Source organism: Haliotis asinina, chromosome 12, assembly GCF_037392515.1.
Source record: "Haliotis asinina isolate JCU_RB_2024 chromosome 12, JCU_Hal_asi_v2, whole genome shotgun sequence".
Classification (NCBI taxonomy): domain Eukaryota; kingdom Metazoa; phylum Mollusca; class Gastropoda; order Lepetellida; family Haliotidae; genus Haliotis; species Haliotis asinina.
Genome location: NC_090291.1, coordinates 32,972,169 through 32,989,407, shown reverse-complemented (window position 1 = coordinate 32,989,407; position 17,239 = coordinate 32,972,169). Strand labels below are relative to the sequence as shown.

General features: G+C 38.8%; 1 protein-coding gene across 1 annotated transcript; it reads left to right on the top strand.

The window, feature by feature from the left end:
* Window positions 1–5,721: 5,721 nt before the first annotated feature.
* On the top strand, window positions 5,722–15,755 carry LOC137257474 (sodium- and chloride-dependent glycine transporter 1-like). Its single transcript, XM_067794805.1, has 14 exons — window positions 5,722–5,899; window positions 6,447–6,578; window positions 7,317–7,505; window positions 8,098–8,203; window positions 9,131–9,263; window positions 10,107–10,241; window positions 11,117–11,220; window positions 11,775–11,899; window positions 12,092–12,204; window positions 12,753–12,881; window positions 13,402–13,501; window positions 14,904–15,004; window positions 15,215–15,382; window positions 15,663–15,755. Exons 1-14 carry the CDS (start codon window positions 5,728–5,730, stop codon window positions 15,753–15,755), a joined length of 1,800 nt encoding a protein of 599 aa, XP_067650906.1. The 5' UTR covers window positions 5,722–5,727.
* Window positions 15,756–17,239: the final 1,484 nt, after the last annotated feature.

Below are 17,239 nucleotides of genomic sequence, written 5' to 3'. Positions count from 1 at the left end.
GTCACGGCAGCCAAAACTCGTTTGGGCTTGTCCAATCAGTAACTATTAGTGAAAATATCTGATGTTTGTCAACCAACCAAATTCGTGATTAAAAGGTCTATGATATGTTTTGACAAATCGCAAAAGTATTTAAACATTGATCACCTATTTTTCGGATATAAAAAGAGGTAAGTGATTTCCGATCAGCAAATCCTATTTTCCATTTATATATAGCGACTTTAATCTCCTTTTTCATATCATTTTAAGCGTTTTTTTGTGTGTCAAAATTCACTTTTAAAACCCTTACATATACATTTTTGGGGGTAGATGGTTTATTCCCTATTGTTACCATATTACTAATTTACTTAAACCCCACCTACCCCGTCGACGACATTGGCTATGCTAAAGGTCGACGTACAACCCCAAATCTCGCTCGCTCGCTCGCTCCTATCAGCACACTTGACCTCATAATAAATGTTGAAACATCTCCTTAACTGATCACCGACTTGAAGAATTCAACATTGTATTTTAAGGTAAACTCCCTTGTACAACGCTGTTAAGTATGACTGTTATTTAATGTCATGACTGAAGTGTATTATTTATGAATAGAATGTGGCAATATCAACTATGTAGTGGGTTTGCATGACCATCCTCATACATAATATCTCAGTTGTTACTGAATATGTAAGCGAACTAGGTGTGCTGTCATGGATTAGTTGTGTCTATATTCACTTATGTATGAACACATTAGATGTTCTTCACATCACTATTATGCTGATGGTGAACTAATTTAAATATTTGGTTTAATGGCAAATGTCGTTTATATATGTTTTATAGAGACATGTGTTAAAATAATCTGTATGAATTATCCCCCATTATAACTATTATGTCATGTTGGGATGAAAGAAGAAACGTTGTAACTGTTGTACATACAAGCTCTAAAGTTTGAGATGCTAATTCCCCATCAACATGTGTATATATTAGATTTTGCTTTATCTTTCGTGCATATGTAACCTTGACCTCATCATAAACGATTGAAACGTCTCATTGACGGATCACTGACTTAAGGAATTCTGCATTCTGTTGTAGGGATTTATACTTGTTATCCCATAAGGAGCCGCGTAATAACATTAATTTTACAGTCAATATTCATCTTTTAGAAAACTACAGCAGCAAATCACCCTTGACAAGAAAAAACGTGACCAGTTTCTTCAGGTCCATGACTACCTGATTCACGCTTCAATGACTTTGTACTCATAGCTTCAGCCGTAAGAATGGCTTTTTGATCAATGCACCGATAGGCAGAAACGTGAGTTATGCAATATGCGCATATTCATTTAGCTCATTTACATCGATGTGATATTCTTAATGCATTTGAATGACAATTGTAACAGCTGTGTCCTCAATCAAATAGGAATCGAGGCACACTAAAAGCATAAGCATGAATTTTCTTGTCCTTTAACACTGCCTTCGCAGACAGGGAAGGCCTACTTCAGGCAAAGAGCTTGGTAAAATAGTAAGTGTTACCACAGGAAATTAGATGAGGTCATTCGAGTTCTGCAAGATTCTCTTTTATAGAGGACCGTTTATTCTGAGGAGAATAGGAAACCAAGTCAATAGGTAACACCCGAAATAATTTGCTTGTTTTCAGTTGGACACAAACAGTCAGCACGTATATGCAGACTTGCACTGGACAGGGTATTCTTGCACCACCAATTGCGCTTCCTGATGACCACGGATGTTTGTTCATTAATTGCTCTTGGAAAATGAGTGGCGTTTGACGTGAAATTTGCCTGTGTTCGATTTTCATTTTCAAACAAACAAAGGAAACGGCTAGAAACAAGCACTAACAATTGTGTGATGCAAGAAGAGTATTCAAAATAATAGTCTATAGTAATTTATCAACCTTCTTGAAAACCGTCAAAATCAAGAATGACAAAATCATGGGCTCTTGCGATGTACATGTGCTAATACGTTGTGTTCAGGGGTCGTATTAGAGAAAAATACTGGTGCGTTCATAAGATGTCTGATCCGACTTGGAACTTAACTTTGAGGTGTTGAGAACTATGCATAGTTAAAATACGTCAAAATGTGTTTAGTTAATCATAACATGACCATTAACATTTAAGCAAAAGACAGTATTACATGTGTGAGAAAGTGAGTGATGTTTAATACAGTGCTATACTAGTAATATCATGGCGGGAAACTCCAGAAATGGGTTTCTTAAAAAATATGAGATTTACATACAGTATGGTTAAAAATTATTGAGAATAGCTAAACCATTTCATATTATTGAACGAGAACAAATCAGATAAAATTGAATGTATTGTGAAAGTGAACTGACCTTTTCATGTTGTGTAGGTAACAATTTAATATTTTATCAAGTCTCCTTGAGCTTCACGGCACAGTCTAAGACGGGTAGGCATACTTCCTATCAGAGAGGTTAGTGTCTCGTGAGTTATGCTGTCCCAGTATCGGACCACTTCTCTCTTCATGTCTTCAATTTTTGTCAACCCCTTTTGATTCACACATTCCTTCATCATCCCCCAAATGTTCTCAATGGGATTTAAGTCAGGACTATATGCAGGAAATGGAAATGGTAATTTTTCTCCTGAAACCACTGCTTGGCATGTTTTGCGGTGTGTTTAGGATCATTATCTTGCTGCAAAATCCAGTCATTTCCATAAAACACATGTGCACTTGGAAGGAGAAAATTATCTAATATGTTAGTGTAGCGTTGACTTGTCAGATTTCCCTCAAACACACACAGCGGGGTCGTTCCTAATAAGGATATCCCTCCCCATACATGAAACTTTGGGCTGTATTTAGGTCGTCGATACAACGGTGCTGACGCAGACTTTGTCCATATTTTCACATTATTGGGATATACCCATATTGAGCTTTCATCAGTAAAAATCACATTTTCCCAGTCAAAGTTTTCATGTGCCAAACACCACTCAACACGCCTGTCTTTATGTTCTTGTTTCATGAGAGGAGAAGGAATTCCAGTCTTTTTCTCCCATCCAAGATCAATCAAATGTCTTCTAACTGTAGATTTTGATACAACTGTTGATCCCCTTTCTATCATTTCATACCTGATGTTGGAGATGCTTGCCCTTTGCGTTTTAGACGCTAAAATTCCCAGCCGGAGGCGATCTGAGAAGTCCAATTTTCTGGGTCTCCCTGCTCCTTTCTGGTGCCCAAAATCCTTTCCCTCTTTAAAATTCTTCCTAATCCTATACACAGTAGAAAGACGAGTTCCTGTTCTCTCTGCCAATGTATTTACATCATCAATTCCTTGATTACACAACTCAAAAATCAACCTTCTTTTATCCTCAGCAGACATTGTTGACAGTGCTGAGGAAAATGACGTCTGCTACAAATTCAGGGGAGGTAACTCTAATTGTACTATACTCAGTAGGCCAAGATGAGTTACCTCCCTTAAACCATTACTTAGTTTTAAGTATCAGTGAATCAGTTGAGGTGTTAGGATAGCTCAAAGTAAGAAGAAAAATTCTCAATAATTATGAACCAGACTATAATTAAAGGCATGATTAATGATTTATCAAAGATACATACAAGATGCGTAGCTGAGTAAATTACGCACATTTTTCTGTGGAACCTCAGTTCCTATTCAATTTTGGTAAATGCTCAATAAATTTGATTTTACAAAAATATCAAATCTTAGCTTCGAGAATAGATCAAATAACTGAGATACATTGAGAGCTTCTATTTCTGAACATGAACATGACCGAAAAGAGAAATCTCTGCACAATGTAACCATGTCGGGAGTCGAACCCAAGCCTTTGGCATGTTTAGCAAACCACCAGGTGCAGGGTCCAGGCAGTTTTGGTGACCTTCACATAGTCTTCAAGGCCACTACGACATTTTAAGATTTCAGCATGTTACATACCAAAACATGTGTCTCATAAACCTGTTCAGACAATGAACTACCTTTCTCGTGTCAAATGTGAACATAGACACCAGAAACAACTGTGGTTACACTGAATTGCAATTCTTTGTATCATAACAAATTGGTATTTGCAAATGAATTTTAATTTTAACCTTTAATAACGTCATATTTCTATATTTTATGTCGAGGTTTAGGCAGCTTACCTTAACTAAAAAATCACACACTGTCCCTGTTTGATGAGATCGCAAAATGATTCACAATGCATCTGGCTCACTGGTTACACCTCTTATGTGTTTTTTTACGCTTATTCGGTGTAGTTCAGTAACGTATAATGAGACTGATATAATATCAGTTCCGTACCAGACCGCGGCAGAGCTTTTATTTGAGATTTCTTCGAGTTACAAGTTTCAGCCAGTGCTTGCTGTGCGACAGAGCACGTCGTACGACATGTCTGCAAGGATTGCTCAACAGGACGGAATCCAGTCAACAGGAAACGAGACTGTTCTGTAATCAGTGTTTTGACTTGCAGGAATTGTCAGCAAGATATCTCAAGAACGGTTCACTCGATTTTCTTAATACATTTTTAAGACTTTCCCGGAATGTTTCTCAATATTGCTATTTTGCTATTTTTCCACATTTCAAAGACTATGACATTCATGTTAAGGTCAACGTCAGTCTTAAAAGTAATTTTGTGATTTTGTGTGTTTGAATGTTTTGTGATTTTGTGTGTTTGAATGACTACAGAGCAAGATAAGAAGAGTGGTTTACTGGTTATGTTTTTGTTGACATTTCACTTCATCATTTTTAAGTTTGATTTGATAATTTGATTAGGTGACCTTAGTGACAATGATTCCTTCCTAGTTTATATGATCAAAGAAGTATATACATGGCCTCAACAACTCTCACTAATCTGCTTTTTTAACATATTAACTGTACCCATGGCGCGCACGCACACACACACACACACATACACACTTCAAATTACTGCAGTGTTCATAACGAATGAATGGTAGGTAATGGCATCTAACTTGTGACATTTGTGTAAATGACAGCATCTACCTGGTACCGTTATGCATTTTTTCATCTCCATTTGTGATTCTTTTGATTGATACGAATACAGCTCTCTCCAGGAGTTTACATTTCTGAAAGGTTCCTTCCTCATTGTATGAACAACTGGACCACCAGGGCCATCATATGTGCCAGAATCCTGTGGTGATTGGGTGAAACATGCCCGACTATGCTTAGAGTATATATGCTTGGAATCGTATCAATACATATGATTTGCTTGTGTTCTCAGACAAGTATAATTCTGTCAAATGTTTATTTCTTCAACTTTTACACCAGTATCCAGCTCCAAGAACTGATGGTAAACTTTATTCTTTGATCCATGGTACGCCAGGTACATAACAACACAAACACACATAGCAACACAATCACACATAGCAACACAAACACACATAGCAACACAAACCTGTTGTAAGAGGCGACTAACGGGATCGAGTCGTCAGACTCGCTGACTTGGTTGACGCGTGTCATCGAATCCAAGTTGTGAAGTTGTAAATTGTATTCATGATTAAGTCATAATTATTATTCGAGTCACAATGTTAATACTTTTGAGTGATTGTTATTATGGGTCGCATTTCCATCACTGGATTATCTGGTCCAGATTCAATTATTCACAGACCACCGAAGCATAGCTGGAATATTGCTAAGCGCGGTGTTAAAGAAGAAATAATCAAACATAATTCTTTTCGAACTTTCCCATGTGTACATGTATTCCTTGTGTGTTTTGTCAGATGGATGTTCATGGGAAAGACGGACCACGGGGTATTGAAATGGCCCCCGTTTCTGATTCAGGCGAAAATAGCCGTTCTAACAACGATGCAGAGAAAGACAAGCGAGGGACGTGGGGATCACAGATCGATTATCTGCTGTCTCTTATTGGCTACTCAGTCGGCCCTTCGAACGTGTTGCGATTTCAATACCTCTGCAATGTTAACGGTGGAGGTAATATAAAAGCATTACGATAACTTCACGCCAGATTGTTATAATATACGAAACTTTGTGGCTTATAGCCAGCATTGTAAAATAATACAATTGATAATGGTGTACTTGTGAGTGACTTGTAGAGATAATACCTATAAAATTACATTCTGAGTGTATAGGGTTTAGACAAGAAATAGGCACCAAACTGACACCAAATTGTATATCCGTTCTGGTTCTGTGTGTATGTGAATAAGAATTTATGCTCAATCGAAACAAGTTTATTTGATCCATAAGATGAATTTAAGTTTCAGGACACAGGTTTTCGAAACTCAAAAGTGCTAAGATGGTCTTAAATGGCATATATTAACATTAACGTACGGCTATCTTAGCTCCAAGAAGAGAAAAATTATGCTTTGGCGTAATATATGTATTTAACACGTTAATGAGTTCACGTGTCTTCGATTCCCACATGGGTGCAATGTATGTCCATTTCTGGTGTCTCCAGCCATGATATTGCTTGAATGCTGTTAAAAGGCACTTAATTCACTCTCATTTGTTTTGTATGCAGGCGCATTCGTCATTCCCTACATCGCGTGCATGATGCTTTGCGGGCTGCCAGTGTTTTTCCTGGAAGCTGCCTTTGGTCAGTTTCACGGGAAAAGCGCAGCCCATGTGTGGAACGTGTGTCCTTTAATGAAAGGTATGTTCCTGCTCCCGAAATATCAACTGTGGAAACTTGATGAACTGGTCAATTTTGTCAGCCATTTTGATTATCTTTACTAACAGTATTCTTTGATATAATAGGCATAACATACTTGGAGTCATGGAGTGACAGTGCTTCAATTTACATAAACAACATAAAGAATTACATTTATACTTCAAGGTCGTTAATTATGTAGGTCAAGATAGTTGATTATGTAACACTGGGCTGTTCTGTAACGCCTCAGGTTCTTAACAACACTGACACAAACCTTTCTCTGTTTGTGATTGATAACACAAGTTAAAAAAAATTGTCGGTATAGATATTGAATCGTATAATTCCTATGTTCTACTATACCATCACATGCACTGTCCGTCGAGACATTTGAGTATCCGGGGTATAAAAGGTCTTCAACAACAAAAGGAGAAATAACGGGATCGGCTTGCTGACTTGGTTGACACCTGTCATCGGTTCCCAATTGCTCAGATGCTCATGCTGTTGATCAGTGGATTGTCTGGTCCAGACCCGATTATTTCCAGGCCGCCGTCATAAAGCTGCAATGTTGCTGGGTGCGGAGTAAAAATAAACTCATTCACTCACTATTCGTTGAAGTCAGACCTGTTTCTGAAGACGTTGGTTTAGATGCAATACACACAATGATAATATTGATATTAGAATCCACGGTAGGATCTCAAAATAATTTGTGATACTGTCAATGTATTTTGATGGCTATGCCAGGTCTTGGAATCGGCATGCTGATCATGTCCGGCGGTTCTACTGTGTACCTCACTGTCAACTGTGCATGGATGACCTACTACAGTCTCGTCTCCTGCAACACCGTCCTTCCCTGGTCAGAATGTGGAAAGTCCTGGAACACCGAGTCCTGTGTTAGACGTGTGAAAGTGTTGTCGCCAAGATTCACCGAACGTATGATATAACAAACGGTTACCGAGTACATATTTGAATTATTATCAAGTTAAGACACTTTTAGTCATGACATGGTGTGTATATGTGTTTTCATTCATACATAATACGGAGGGTACGTGTGCGAGGGTTGTGCCAAATTATCTCACAGCTAAGAGGTCTATAACGTTTTGTCGAAATTCCTGTTCGTCGTGATTACGGTTGTCTGCACGATTGATTTCACCACAAAGACATATAGCTGCATCATTTTAGGTATTCTCAGACATTAACTGGACAAATCATCAAGTATCACAATATCCGACATTCAAGTGAACCCACTCCCTCATCTATCATTAGGTAGGCCTTTGTTCAAGTTAACTTAACAAACCCAAACATTTCATATCAGAAACATGTGCTGTACTTCTTTAGATAAAACATGAATTTACAGAAGCATATAGAAATGCACCATCCGTATTAAAAGCAGTGATAACATTTAGGAGTCCAGAGAATGGGATTCAAACCACGGAAATTGTGATCCAAGGTCAGATGCCTTATCCAGATGACCAAACAGAACTCTTTCCATATGCATGTTGGTTTATCTGCCTTTCGCATTCAGACAACGTCTCATCTCTCCTGTTACACAATGGTACCAGAGAATTTGGCGAAGGTGTGTGGTTGCGAAACGACACATTATCTCACACTTCAGCTGAAGAATTCTGGCAGTATGTATTATAATTTTACATTTACACATATTTCGTTGTTGAACATATTCTGATATTTTATGAGTGTGAAGGTTATTTTGAATACGTGTATTGATTTTTTATGGTTTCGTTGTATGACCTGTGACTTATCAGGCGCATGTGTGCATGGTCGACCCCTCTGTCCATTGTAATCGTCTACGTGTTCACATTTCTGAGACCTATGAAGATCCTGTAGCAATGGTCTTCAGCAACGCACAAGAACATGTAGAAACATTATTGCCTGCCAGCTCCGTTGATGGAGGACCCGTGAAGGTCCCGGGGGTAGTATAGGCCTTCAGCAACCCATGCTTGCCCCATAAAAGGTGACTATGCTTGTCGTAAGAGGCGACTAACGGGATCAGGTGGTCAAGCTTGCTGACTTGGTTGACACAGGTCACGGGTTACCGATTGCGCAGATCAATGCTCACGCTGATGATCACTGGAGTGTCTGGTCCATATTCCATTATTTACAAATCTCCGTCATATAGGTGGAATATTGCTGAGTAACATTGCGTAAAACTAAATTCACTCACTCACTGCATGAGTTTGACCATGACTCTTATATATGATCTACATGGTCTATTTGTACCTAAGGAAATTATTGATGCATTTGTCTCTACAAACCCTTGGCCCGATGCATGTCAAGCAGACACATCCTCGTCAAGTGATGACCTGGAACAGGATCAAAGGCATGACCTGCACATCATGAAGCTTTGTTTCTCTTTCATCATCACATTTCATACATGCAATGCATAGATCCCAGCTCTGGTGTTTCCAGCCCTTATTTTGCTGGATTATTTTCAGAAAGGACCTCAAGCCATACTCACTCACTCACTCACTTTCACTTACATACGCACTACTACTTTCATGGGTAGTTACAAAGAGTATCCCATTGTGATACATATTCAGGTACAAGGTTCTTGGAATCAGTTCGGGATTGGATCAACTTGGTAGTATCAAGTGGGAATTGGCCCTGTGTCTCTTTGCTTCATATCTAGTGATATTCGGCTGCATTGTCAAGGGCGTTGTAACTATCGGCAAGGTAAGCAGGAACTGTCGATAAATGTGAATGAAATGTGAGTGTTTAGCAAGATGTATCACTGACGACAACCAAGTCTGGGACTAGAGCTCGGGTCTTGGAGCTGTAATTATTCTTCTATATACAAGAGTAAATATGTACTGGAATTCGAGGAAGTAACGCGACGGTTTTTGGTATTCTAGAAGTGTTTATGTTTTATCTCTTATCACGCCGTGGACACCAAGCGTTTTAATTCCTTCTAAGTTTGAAGACCCGTGAAGGTCCGGGGTAGAATAGGCCTTCAGCAACCCATGCTTGCCATAAAAGGCGACAATGCTTGTCGTGAGAGGCGACTAACGGGATTGGGTGGTCAGGCTCGCTGACTTGGTTGACACATGTCATCGGTTCCCAATTGCGCAGATCGATGCTCATGTTGTTGATCACTGGATTGTCTGGTCCAGTCTCGATTATTTACAGACCGCCGCCACATAGCCTGAATATTGCTGAGTGCGGTGTAAAACTAAACTCACTCACTCACTCATTTATGTTTGTGAATGTTTGCATGAGCGTTTGTGTTTGAAGCTTGTTTTGCTTTATTTCTGCATGTTTGAAAGTTAACATAGATGTGTTTTTGAGTTTATTTATTTTTGTTTTCTCCTGTGCGTGTACTAACCCCCACAAAATCCATTTTTGTAAAGCCAGCTAACTGACATTTTACTTTGAACATACTAGCATGACCCATCATCAGCTCATCGATGTCGGTCTGAAAGTGACTTCGTATGAAGTATAAAACGTTAGATGTGTTGTCATGATTTAGGAGTATTGCTGAGTAAATTAAATGAAACTATTTCAACGCTTTCCCCAAAGGTTGTGTACGTCACGGCAACACTACCGTACGTTTTCCTCAGCGTCCTCCTCATCCGTATTTTAACCTTACCTGGAGGACTGTATGGCGCTCAGGTTTTCATCACCCCGGATTTCAGCAAATTACTGCAAATACAGGTAAACATTAATTTGATGGTCAAGGCACGTTTACCCTTTATAACGCATGTTATTAAGGATTACATTTCCCAGTAAATCTCGGGGCGTGATCAAGCCCAGAGGTTTGAACGTTCGCATGTCACGTCTAAGGTCCGGGTTCGATTCCCGTCATGGATACAATGTGTGAAACCCATTTCTGTTGTCTCCCGCGGTGGCATTGATGGAATATTCCTAAAAGCGGCGAATAACCCAACTCACTCACTCACACACTGAATATAGCTAAGAAATTCTAAATATAACGTATTACATTTGAGCGCTTTTAAAATGTCATTGTGTATTCATTATATTCATGTCATGATTAAATGATAAGTTTTCGGAATATCGGAAAACGTTTGTACTTGATATCAACTCATGATAATAAATTCGAAACAACTGATTAAAATCGCTTCCGCTGCACTCTATTCCAGGATCGGCGAGAACGGTCTTTCGAAAGCTTTGACCAATCAGAAAGCAACTTAATCGTGATACTGGTTTCAAACTTGGGAGTTTGTTTCCCGGCTGCAACTGAAAATTGAAATGTTCTGGAGACAGAGATCCAGCTAATGAAAGTCTCTTCCGTTTGAAATGCTTATAAACAGAAAAAAAGAATTAGACCATGTTTTTGACGGGCTCTTCCCGAAACACGCAATCGAACTGTCCCGTGTTGCCATGTTCTTGTTTGCAAAACACATTCCGACTTCAATTCTCCCAGTCTTGTGAACGACGATGTGATTGGTGCGATGATATGTCATTTTGACGTGAGCCGTACAAATGTCTTCACGCGGAAGCGGAAATACGTTTCTGATGGTATAAATTCGAGAGGATACAAACGTCTGAATTCCCACCAACTGTTGCAGGTGTGGCTTGAAGCATGTGTACAGGTGTTCTTTTCGCTCGGACCAGCGTGGGGAGGCATTATATCAATGGCTAGCTTTAACCCGTTTCATGCTAACTGTCTCAGGTAACATATCACTTTCACATATATCGATACAATCAGAAGATTGTAGTGATATTACGTCGGCATAAACGTACAGATGCAGGCAGAGGTTAAACCATGATCTTGTCACATATATTTTTTCTGAGACTTTTTTCAAAGATCTTTTGGCCAGAAGGATTCAAACTCGTGTCTAGGCAGTGCCGTACATTCTCCAAAAGCGAAATGTAAATGAAAAAGGTGTTTGGCAATCATATTCCGTCTATTGCCATTTATAGTTTATATTTTATCGATATTTCTTCAGTAATGCATGTTCAAATCGTACCATGTTCTCAATGCTTTTGAGTGCTTTTGTTATGAAGGATTCGGGATTGTTTTTGTGTGGATTTACTGGGAGGGGGTTGGGGCATATATATTCGATTGCACTCAATCATTTAAAGATTGTTGTCATTCATCTTCGGCGCCTTCGTATATTAAAGTTTGAAGGTCGCCTAAGGTGACGGTGCATTCGTGTGTTTGCAGCAAATGAATGCCCATGTATTTCAATGTTTGTATTAAGTTTACTCATAAATTTGTTAAAGGAATTCGATCATCTGTACTATGGTTTGTGGAGGAACAAGCATATTTGCTGGTGTGGTGACATTCTCCGTGCTTGGATTTATTGCTCATGAAGCTGATGTCCCCATCACAGATGTCTTGTCCTCGGGTACATGATAATTCTGTTGATTTTAAAATGAAGTTCACATATAACATGGCATACCATTATTCAGATTAAGATTCTGACTATGTTAAAATTTTACTGTAATGCTAAAAACTTGTACCTTGAAATTTGATGGAAAGTTATTAAATCTACAATGTTGTTTACAATTAGAACCAGTAACGTTTATTTACTCCATAGGCCCGGGGCTTGGTTTCGTTGTTTACCCAGAAGCCTTGGCCCAACTTCCGTTTCCCCAGGTGTGGAGTTTCATGTTCTTCATTTTGCTGTTTATCTTGACACTGGATTCACTGGTAAGAAAAAATATATGTTAGCAATGTTCAAGCAAGAATATGCTACTGCCACGGATTGGTATCTGTTGGTCAAACTCTATGACTCGTTTAATACATGCTCTTGAATCTCAACTATGCAGATCTATGCTCATGATGTCAGTCACTGGATTGTCTGGTCCACAGTCGATATTTATATACATATTTCCAGAACTACATAACGGAGGGGTTCTATAAATAATTGAGTCTGGACCAAACAATCGAGAGACTGACATTGTGAGCATCGATTTACGCAATTAGAATGCGATATGTGAACCACGTCAGCATTTCCCGATCCCGTTTGTCGCTTCTTACTTCAAGCATGCTTTGTTCACGACTGATTCTAACTCGGATCTCCACATGATAAATGTGACAAGACTTACTATATGAACTTGAGAGTACCTTGTAACATGGCCGTTGTAGGAATACTGAATAAGTTGTTCAGCCGTAAATCATTCCTGAACATTATCAGTGAATGAATATGTGATAATGAACGACCGTAAAGGAAAGACAACCACGTTTACATTCCACAGTTTGCGATGGTGGAGACTGTCATATCAGCCATCTTGGATGAGTATCCTTTTCTGATGAAGTGGCGAATGTCAGTAAATGCCGTGTTTTGTGCTGTATCATTCCTCATTGGTCTCATATTCGTCACTGAGGTAACATGATTGTTAGTACAGTCTCTTTTTTTTGTTATATTACAAGGGCATTTGCATTTTATTAAGATATAAAGTATATTTCCCCCTAATAACAATAATCGTTTGATCGGCGTCAAGTTGGTGAGAAATACAATGAAGGATACGACTAATGGATAACAACTTCTTCATAGCTCGCCTTAATAACTGCAACATTGCTGATGTGGCCTTATGCAATATTCGCTCACTTCTTTGTGGCAGGAATGTTGGGTAGGTTAGTGGTTAAAGCGTTCGCTCGTGACACGTTCGATTTGCCTCGTGGGTATAATGTGTGCAGCCTATATCAGGTGTCCCCTGATGTTCTGGAATATTACTAAATGTTGCGTAAAAGCATACTCACAATCTCAGTCATTCTTTATTGCACAGGACAACTTTCGGTGCAGAACCTTAAACCGTTACTTAGCTAAAGCGTGCTGTTACATTATGGACTCTTCCAGTGCTACAAATATGTTCTTGAGCAACGTCTAACTTAATTCTTTTACAGGGTGGAATGTATGTTTTCCAATTGGTTGACTGGTACTTTGGAATTATCATCCTGATCTTAGGCGGTCTTTTAGAGTGCATAATCCTTGCATGGATATATGGTAAGGCTGATAGATATGGACTTTCATCTTGTCCGAAAAAAACTCATAAAACTTATAGTTTGGTGAGTGGGTGAGTTTCGTTTTACGCCGCACTCAGCAATATTCCAGCTATAAGGCGGCGGTCTGTAAATAATAGAGTCTGGACCAGACAATCCAGTGATCAACGACATGAGCATCGATCTGCGCAATTGGGAACCGATGACATGTGTCAACCAAGTCAGCGAGCCTGTTCACCTGATCCCGTTAGTCGCCTCTTACGACAAGCATTGTCGCCTTTCATGGCAAGCATGGGTTGCTGAAGGCCTATTCTACCCCGGACCTTCACGGGTCCAGTCGCAATGAAACATGGTAATATCATCATTGGGAATGTTTCCAGAACACAGAGTGAAGTATGTAAACATTTCAACAAATGGGGGATGTCATTCAAGTACAGGGTTATGGCAGTCATCCGCTTACAGTTTGGGGAAAGTGTACAAAATGTGATGTTTCCAATGTATGTCAATATACACATGAAGATAAAAACGCCTCTCTTTCACTGTATCAGTATGTCACCATTAACCTTAGCAATGGTACTTATCGAAACTTCACTTTAATTAATGGTCATCTCTCGAGTTTCTGGCGTGCAGTGAGAGTTTGATGGAGGGCTTTTTCCAATTGCTAAAGATTCTGTATCGGGGGATTTTTCTACACGTAACGTCCCAGACATGCTCTGTAAGACTATCGCTTCTTGTTGCTCTCAAACAGTACTTGCTTCATTACATTCCGTATGCACTGTTTCTGTGAGGACAACCATGAGCTCGGCAATCAGTCACTGACAACAGAAATGGACTTTCGTCCGACCAGGTCACCCTTCCTTGTGACCCTTAAATTTCAGTGACTTCGACATTTGCCAACCGTTTGATTTTACAGACTGACTGTAACATATATATCCATGAGGATGGTTAAATGGAGGTTAAAATCGTAGTTATTTGCAATACTTTTCCGTGAGTATAGCTAACTGCAACGTTTGGAATGTGTCCCAATAACGTACATTCTCTAAGAATGAAATCTGGTTATTCACGTCATGTGTGAACGAGAACGATCAAGAAAAAACACAAAAGTGTTTTCACCTCTACATCAAACTTGGTATTTAGCACTTCTTGCAAACTGTATGGCGTTTTGCCATAACACGATGAATGGTCTTCATTCGGTTTTCTTTAACCAAATGATTACAAATGTTCATCAAAACATATGTTGGCAGATATTCAATGCAAATACCGTTTGTGTACATGACTAAGGCGCCATCGTCAGAAATGCAAACCTATAATGGGAAGGATTTAATTTTCCACTCTTTCAAATGTAACTTTACATAACGTTCCTTACGCAACTCATGGAAAGTGTTTGGTGTTGTTTGTCGTTTCAGGAGTAGATCGAGTCAGTGCCGACATTGAACTGATGTTAGGGAGACCAGCTCCACTGTTCTTCAGAATCACCTGGTCTTACATTACACCCGCAATACTTTTGGTAAGGATACCTTATATTATTACCTGGAGGATTTTTATGGGCGTTTTGAGAAAGTTTACTGTATCATGTTTCAGAATCGTTTCACTGGCATTGGGGTTTCACATTAACTTTGCCGTTTCACTGACGTTGGTGTTTAACTTTGTCGTTTCATTGGCGTTGACTTTTCAAAGTCACTGTCGTTGACATTTCACATTTCCTTTGTCGTTTCAGACAATATTCATCTTCACTCTGGTCCAGTACCAGCCTCCAACATACGGTAGATACGTTTATCCCGACTTCTCTGCGTCTGTTGGGTGGTGTCTAGCAGCTATTCCATGTATACCATTGGTTGTGATGATGTTTGTGGCCATCTACAGAGAGGAAGGCAGTATAGTGCAGGTTCTTACACATTCTTAATTAAGTAATATTTGTAGTGCAAACAGCCAGATATGTAAAGAAAAGGTTTCATTAGATGTGGTTGATTTAGAACTGCTGCATGAAAGGGTGCGATATAGTGCCCTTAAGTAAAACGTGGACAGGTCGGTTAATAACAGGGGGTTATTACCGCACAATCGCAAAGTGAGACAAGACTGCAAGACAAACGCGTTAGTTTATTTGGACAATTTGTAAAATTTATCCTAATCTTTTCAAAGGTTTGGCTTATGCTTGCACTTTACAGAGATTAAAGAAGTCCTTGAAACCGAACAGTTCCTGGGGCCCTGCCAAAAGGGTAATTCGGGCATCGTATATGAACAGACACGGGATGGATTAACTTTTCTTGAGTTCCGGACTGCCCATTACAAACGTACCTTTTTACTTATAATATTTGACCTTGTGACGTATATCCTATAGACATGTTTTCCCATTCAGATTGTTTAAGTCTAGCTCATTTTGTGATGAGTACTGAGCAATATAAATATATGCCAATGCCTATTAATTTTGAGATCAATTTGAATGCCACTTATACAAACTGAAATAAAAGCTCAAATCAGATTTGATACCGAATTGTATTATATGTAGAAACTGCAAATGTTAATCAAACAATTTTGGCATCTATGCTAGTCAAACATTAATCACCTTACGTCTTTTATTAGTAAGTATGTACATGAATTTTTTCACCAATCCAATCCATGTATACATGTTGTTTACGGATAATAAAGTATGTTGTAACCACACTCATAACACCGTCCATTGTGTTGTGTATTTGTCTAAACTTGATGAAGGACAAAACTATTTTGTTGTCAAGGAATAGTAGTGAAGTTTGAACAGTTCATTGATCGCTTCAGTGGTTGACAATTAGCTCACTATGTTCCCTCTACCCGTTTCGCGGAAAAAATCCATCAAAATAGAATTGACAACGATATATCATAGAGTGTCACGTAGGATGAACATACACGATTTAGACAACGAACAGATGATATAAAACTAAAAAAATGTTTGGTTAACACTACCTGTCGCACTACTATCCAACATTCAAACTTGTGTAACCTGGAAGAATTTCTATCATATGTTACTGATCGATGGTGGCAAGAAACAGACCGATGAGTGTGAGATCCTGAAATCATTGCATTCCTTTTTCAAGAGACTAACTCATATTCTTTGTAACTTATGAATTTGCACATACACAAGTGTATGTATTATCTCATATCGCCAGTAGATGGAAATGTTTTTTGGTTGCATATTCTTTTGAAAGGGGATTTGGTCGTATTGTTTCTGATTATTTATGACAACAGGACAATTTAATATACAATTGACAAAGTCTCTTCTCTCATTGCTAGTTTTGCCATTTGAAATGTATTTAAATATTATTATTACTCCTGTTCCGTTGTAACCTAATTAAAATCCATTGTGTTTTGGTTTTTTGTTTTGTTTTGTTTTTTGTCATAATAACAATGCCTAACTACTGGAGTTTTCTTTGCTGGCATATATATTTAGACACGAAGCCAGGTAGCAAAGGTACTGAAAGTCCCCATGGTGTCTAGTATGGTGATCTACCTTCAGTTGTTGGCGTTCTACTTCCCTAGAGACGCATGCTGGCTCCATCGTTGAGAGTGTTTTTAAAACACACCTTCCACTCTTAAATGAATATACCATATGCTGCAATTAGAATTTTCTGCAACATTAATAAATTCATGGAAACAATGAATCCAATCCGGCATTATCAAATAGTCCAGGAGGAGGCAGTTGAAAAATTTGAAATCGTCGCCTCCCCAGTACTGATTTTGTTTGACACTATTTTCAGTTAATATGATGTCT

Coding starts and splice junctions, on each gene's coding strand:
- LOC137257474 (XM_067794805.1), top strand. CDS start 5,728: ATGGCCCCCGTTTCTGATTCAGGCGAAAATAGCCGTTCTAACAACGAT. Junction 5,900..6,446: donor CTGCAATGTTAACGGTGGAG/GTAATATAAAAG, acceptor TTTTGTATGCAG/GCGCATTCGTCATTCCCTAC. Junction 9,264..10,106: donor GCGTTGTAACTATCGGCAAG/GTAAGCAGGAAC, acceptor CTTTCCCCAAAG/GTTGTGTACGTCACGGCAAC.